This window comes from Myotis brandtii, unplaced genomic scaffold (assembly GCF_000412655.1).
Source record: "Myotis brandtii unplaced genomic scaffold, ASM41265v1 scaffold303, whole genome shotgun sequence".
NCBI lineage: Eukaryota > Metazoa > Chordata > Mammalia > Chiroptera > Vespertilionidae > Myotis > Myotis brandtii.
The window spans coordinates 170408-177202 of NW_005361573.1; the positions used below are offsets into that span (position 1 = coordinate 170408).

The 6795-nt window shown below is 48.2% G+C and overlaps 1 protein-coding gene across 1 annotated transcript in view; it reads right to left on the bottom strand.

The window, feature by feature from the left end:
- Positions 1-6795, bottom strand: part of MYO1H (myosin IH) — a 35020-nt gene that overhangs the window by 26190 nt on the left and 2035 nt on the right. Inside the window, exons 3-7 of the mRNA XM_005869791.2 lie at positions 5317-5515; positions 4330-4410; positions 2085-2264; positions 1027-1125; positions 39-152 (exon numbers count right to left, since the gene is read on the bottom strand). Coding sequence (XP_005869853.1) covers positions 39-152; positions 1027-1125; positions 2085-2264; positions 4330-4410; positions 5317-5515 — 673 coding nt within the window. The remainder of the gene's footprint in view (positions 1-38; positions 153-1026; positions 1126-2084; positions 2265-4329; positions 4411-5316; positions 5516-6795) is intronic.

Genomic DNA, 6795 nt, shown 5'->3' on the forward strand with positions numbered 1-6795 from the left:
CACATCCCCCCACCCCCACCTCTGAAGGCAAGCATCACCTTGGCGATCCACTTAATCTCGTTGATGACTGGAATGGTGGCACAGCCCTGGTGGTTCTCTCTAAAACAGACGTTCCCCAGGTGCAGGATGCTGGCAATGATTCCAAAGAGATTCTAGGAACGTGGGAGGTGGTGAGGAGGATAAGGAGAGAAGCCACAGCCGCCTAATCGATACGTGTCATCAGGGGAGGCACCGAGAGACAACCACCCTGACTCCCAGCCCTGAGCTCACAGGTCCTTCCTTCCCCAGACCCCGGCCGATACATAGATATGTTGGAATCCTATTCTGGCCCTAGAAATATCAATAGTTTAGCCATACAAAAAAAGACCCAAAGATGTAGGATTTGTAAACAACGTTTTTACAAGTTGTCCGTTTGTTTCAAAATACAAGAGTAAATAAATAATTCTATGGGGATTCATTATCTACAAGAGTCCACGAGATCTAAATGTTTGCGATGGTACTTGAGGGGAAGGAGAAACATCACCCCCTCTTTCCCCACAACAGGCGGGAAAATGCAGGGCTGCCAGCAACACGCAGAGCCCCCGTCAACATGTGACTCCCACATAAGCAATGACTAACGTTCGGGTGTCAGCCAGTCCCGTGTGCAGTTGGGATACACTTATACCGACAAAACGAGTCCTCGCCTTGGCCGGGTGCCTCAACTGGTTGGAGCATCATCCCATATACCAAAGGCTGCGGGTTCCATCTGCAGGCGGGCCACGTACAGGTGACCCAGTGATGTTTCTCTCTCTCTCTCTCTCTCTCTCTCTCTCTCTCTCTCTCTCTCTCTCCTTTCCCTCCCTCTCCCTCAAGTCAATAAACATATCCTTGGGTGAGGATTTTTAAAATATACAAATAGTCATTGTTTACTTAAAATTAAGGTATAACTAGGCGTCCTGCTTTCCTGTTGGCTGAATCTGACCGCCCGCCCAGCCAGTCACCAGGGTTGTCCCCTCAGCTCCAGGCTCCCAGGGCGCATGCCCGCACCTCCAGGTCGTCTTCAGTGAAATCGATGACGGCAAAGGCATTGGAGACGGTTTTCCAGTCGTTCCTGTCATCCATAGACGACTCATTGGCGCCATGAGCCTGCTGACACAGAGTTGGGTTGCGGAATGGCACTTGTACACGGACAGTGAATAGCTGCTCCTACCCCAGAATGCTTTTCTCCACAAGCATGAGAGCGAGCGCCGGGTCTATAGGACGTTCTGAACCGTGACTTTCCCTCCAATCACCCAGCACAGGGTGACCTGCCAGCTGCTGCTCTATTCCGATGTATGTGGAAGTTTAGTTCAAAATCTCCATCCTGGGAAAACTTCCAAAGTCACATACTCGTGGTATTTCCTTTTGTGTGTGTGTTTTTAAAAGGGGTCTTCTGGCTATTTTTGCTTAAAAAAATTGAAGACACATCTCAATAAACACCTGAAGTGTAGAGGGACATGACAGTGAAATTCAGAAAACAATCCGGACACGCTTAGCAACCACCAGCCAAACCGTGACGGCAAGAGGCCCTCCCTCGTGGAAAGAACCGTTGGGCCTTTAGAGAGAAACACAGTCGTGCAAACACGGTCACCAGCAGAAGCGTTACGAGTCGTGTCTCACTCACTCGAGAAGCTGTCTTTTAAATAAGTAACAGATCGACCAGTGTCACAATTTAAAGAAAAAACATTCTAGATGAGGGCTTTTATTTTAAAAATTTTTTTAAATACATATGTTTTTTATTTATTTCAGAGAGGAAGGGAGAGGGAGTGAGAGATGGAAACATCAATGATGAGAGAGAATCATTGATCAGCTGCCTCCCGCACGCCCCACACTGGGGATGGAGCCCACCACCCGGGCATGTGCCCTGACTGGGAATTGAACCCTGACCTCCTGGTTCATAGGTCGACGCTCAACCACTGAGCCACGCTGGGGCCAAAGTGTGAAGAACAGTCGCTGGGCTGCCTGCAGAATGATCTGAGAAAGTTCTTAGGACACCCCATTGAGGGGCCCACAGACACCCCGTCCCCCCTCCGAAGGGCCACCGAAGCGGGGTGCGGGCTCCCCACCTGGGCCAGGTATCTGTACAGCTGGGGGTCTCGCTCCAGCCCCAGGTAGGCCAGCAGCTGCTCCTCGCCGCCCTCCAGCAGCTGGTAGAAGATGTGGAAGTTCCGCTCCCCGTGGTTCTGATAGACAACTCGAGACTTTTCTATCAAGTAACCGATGATGTGCCCACCGATGGGAATGCCCTTCAAAACAGGACCACAAATAAAATGTAAAAATGCGGCAATGACAGCAGTAACCAAGCCACCCTCTTATTGGTATTTTCTGAGAAGAGAAATTCTGAAGCGGAATGAAGTCGGATCTATCCGTCTCCCATGACTGGTGTTTCCGCCGGGCTCTGAAAGGATTCTTGCTTCCCCCAAGGTCATGAAGATGTTTCTATGTTTCTGTCCGGAAGCGTGATTGTTCTGCCGTTCATGTTTAGGACTATAATCGACCACTATGTAATTTCTGTATATGAAGTGAGGAAGGGGGTCAAAGGCCATCTGGATTTCCAATTGGTCAGCACCCTTTGTCAAAGACAACCCTGTTCCCATGGAATCACTGTGGTGCTTTTGTCATTAAGTCAAGTGACCTGTACATGGGGCTCTTCCTGGACTCTACTCTGGTCCACTGGCCTGTTTATATGTCCTTGTGCCAATATCACACTGTCTTAATTATGATTTTTAATAATTGATCCCATAAAGGATTTGTATCCCAGAACATGTATAGAATTCTTGCAAATCAATAAGGAAAAACACAGCCCAATTAAAAATAGGCAAAAGCCTTCAACAATGACCAAAACTTCATAAATAATCAGGAAGATACAAACGTAAGTCACAGTGAGAAAGCACTAACCCCACCAGAATGCCAAAAACAGAAAGGACCGACATCCCACACGTTGGCCGGGGGCGGGGGTGGGGGGAGCAACAGGAAGTGTCAATCATTATCACACATGTACCACTTCCGGGGACAGGCCCAACATGAATGAACGCTTGTGTCTACTAGAGACATGCACACGATGTTCGGAGCACAGTCTGCAATAGCCCCAAGTGTCCATCAACAGAACAGAAAAATGGCAACCAGGTCACACACCTGAAAAATGAACCGCCACCACATGCAACCGCATGACTGAACTGAACGGATAGAATGTTGACTGAAAGAAGCCAGACCCAAAATATAATTCAATTTTTGTGTCGGGCTTCTTATTGCTCCCACTGCCATACAACCCCTCATTGTGTGAACACCCCCCAACTGCACTAGCCACTCTCCTGTACACGGACATTCAGCCCTCCCCAGATGTGGGTTGGTCCCCTCACGCACAGTGCTCTGTGGGCTTGCTTGCACACCTGCAGGAGTGGACTGTCTCCACCTTAGATCCAACCTCACAAGATAATACAGGGTGGGGTGAGAGAAAGTTAACAGTTGTGAGTACGCAAAACAGAGTTTGTTCTTGTATTATTGAGTCAAACTGACTAGAGGCCCAGTGCACTAATTCGTGCATAGGTGGGGGTCCCTCGGCCTGGCCAGCAATCAGGGCCAATGGGGGCCATCTCACCCAGTGCGGGTGGGGGGGATAGGGGCCATGGGAGGTTGGCTGTGGGAGCGCACTGACCACCAGGGGGCAGCTCCTGCATTGAGCATCTGCCCCCTGGTGGTCAGTAGTCATAGCAACCAGTCAACTGGTCGTAATGGTCGCTTAGGCTTTTATATATATCAATTATTGTATTATTTTCCATATGCACAACTGTAAACCTACTTTCGCCCCACCTGTATATCGTTTTCCAAATGGGTTACACTAACATACCCCCCACTCCCACCTGTTAATGATCCACATCTTTGCCAACACCTGGAATTATCAGACTTCTTCATTTCCACCATCTATTCTAGAGCAGTGGTTCTCAACCTTGGCTGCACATTAGAATCACCTGGGAATCTTTTTAAAATCCTGAAATTCTGTTTCTTTGTTATGGGGTGGGGTCACAACATTAGTAACAAAGAAACAGAATTTCCAAAGGATGAGGCCCAGAAATCTGGATTTTTAAAAAGATACCCAGGTGATTCTAATGTGCAGCCAAGGTTGAGAACCACTGATCTAGATGGTCCCTCACTGTGACCTTTATTTGCATTTCCTAAAACAAGTGCAAATCTTGGAGTTCTCAGCTGTTTGAGCCAATAAGTGTCCTTCCTTCCTTAAGGTGCCTTGGGGTGGGTTTCCGTCGCTGGTGAGTGAAGGGGTCCCCGGGAACAGTAATGGGAACTGGAGTGTACCTTAAAGTCAAACTGTATGTCCATGTATTTCCCAAATCTGCTGGAGTTGTCATTCCGGAGCGTTTTGGCATTTCCAAAGGCCTTGGAATACAAAGTGGGGAGAGGGGAGCGCTGAGCCGAAGTGCCACTCACTGTCCTCTGAGCTCACTACTCGCATCCAGTTCCTGAGCCCAAAGGACATGCATGTTATGAGAACAGGAGGGAGGGGGAGCCAGGGGTGAAAGCTGTACTCTATCTCCTAAGGAACCGCTAACTACAGAGGATGTGACGCCAACTACTAGGGTTGGACCTAAACAGAAAAAGGGGGAAAGCGTATCTTCTCCCTGGAGTCCAATCCAGGAATAGATTAAAAATGGCCTCAGGAGAGGTGTAATATAGGACCCTCGGCCCTTGCTGTTCTAGAAAGAACAGTTCGTGGCCCCCATAACCAGACCCCTTCTTCTTCTGTCCTAAAGATAAATCATTCAGCCCAAAGGCCCACTGGGAAAACTCTTCCGGCATCTTTTACACAAAGGGCAACAAAAACACAGGAGAAAATAACTTGTTCAAAATTATCCAGCAAGTCAGTGAATTGCAAGAGTAGACATAACCATCCAAATGATTTTAATGAATAAAAATGTAAATAAATACTCAAGCATTATTTTAGTGCTTCTTGGTTTTGCAGTGTGCTTTTGATGCGCTCGTCTCATCTAATCCTCAAAACCTCCCAGGAGGTAACTACTATGAGTAGACCCATTACACAGATGGGAAAATAGGCCCCAGGACGTGAAATGACTTTCTGAAGCTTGCTGGTGCGTGGCTGCCCTGGGATTACCATCACGCCCGCTGGGCTTCAAGGTCATGCCCTTAACCTCAATACCACCCAACACCCCTCTTCTTAACTCCCAGACTGTTACCTTCCCGTTTTGACTGACCCGCTCCGGGGATTCTTCTTACTTAAGTGCCCTTCCGGGAACTCGCCTTGATCGGGCCTCCACGGTTCCTTACCTCCAGCACCGGGTTGGAGAGCAGCAGCCTGTCCCGGGCGATTTCTAGCGAGTCGGTCATGGGGCAGGTCATTGCGAAATACTGCAGGATCTTCTTGGAGGCCTCCGTTTTCCCTGCCCCGCTCTCCCCAGAAATGAGGATGAGGTGGTTGGTCAGCTCCGAGCACATCATGCGGTAAGCGTTGTCAGCTATGGCATAGCTGGGGAGGGGGAACAGAAGCGGAAGGAGCGGGAAGTGGCTGTCACGCTGCTGCCCCTGGCTCTGACGCCCACAAGGCACCCTGCCTCCAGGCAGCCACATCCAGGCCGCGGCACAAGGACACCGAGCCCAGGCGGAGATCAAACCCATCACAACCCACTCCCTGATCACACGGGAAGAGTACTAGATGGCAACGCTCAAATAGTACACGAGGTGAAGTGAAGAATTTGAGCGGTGACAGAAATAATAATTTAACAAATTTATTTTGTTTAATCTATCAACACTTCTTATAAAAATGAGCCAGATACTAAATTATATCCCCGAAGAGATGTTCTATGAGTTGTAGGTAAAAATAACAACTTGTCTAAATATTAAACAGTTCAATAGATGTAATAAGATCTCCCATTTTCTCTCAAAACCTAGGTTGCTAAAAATGTAGGGACAGCCCGGTCGGCATGACTCAGTGGTTGAGCGTCGACCTATGAACCAGGAGGTCACAGTTTGATTCCTGGTCAGGGCACATGCCCGGATTGCGGGCTCGATCCCCAGTGTAGGTCATGCAGGAGGCAGCCAATCAATGATTCTCTCTCATCATTGATGTTCCTCTCTATCTCTCTCCCCCCCTCCATTCCTCTCTGTAATCAATAAAAATTTTAAAAAGAGTGTAGGGACAGGAAACTAAAAAGATTTTAAAACCTCTGTGATACCTTTACAACAACAGCTAAAACTCTCATGAGGGATTTATCTCCAAGATCAGAAACCAAAGCATGAAGATCTCCCAAGACCATAATCTTTGCATGTGGCCGAGTTTGAAAGCTGGCTATTTCGGAAACCATTGGTGGTAGTGATGCGGAAAGGTTTATAAGCGCCTTGGGAGGTGAGAAAACGAGTCCCCAAGAAAAAATGGAGGGAGGACATAAATATTAGCCCGGAGATCAGCCAGGAAGGAGAACTAAGAAAGTTAGCAAAGCCCAAATCATACAGGAAACTGCTAGCCTTAGGGATCTGCAGCCCTGGTTAAGTTTCTACCCACGGAGAATCTCCTTAGCTGCCATGACACCCAGGCACCAGTAGATGGAGCAGTAGCAACCCACTTCCCAGAGAAGACGCCTCTCTAGCCACTCTTAGACTTCTCAGCATTTTCAAAGGATTCCACCTCTCATCGTATTTAAGCTGAGATTCCACAATGATTTGCTGATGTTTTCCACTGTGTTGAAAGATTTATTTTACAAGGCAGCAGATACAGAATGAGTGAGACACAGAACGCAATGAGTATGTGTC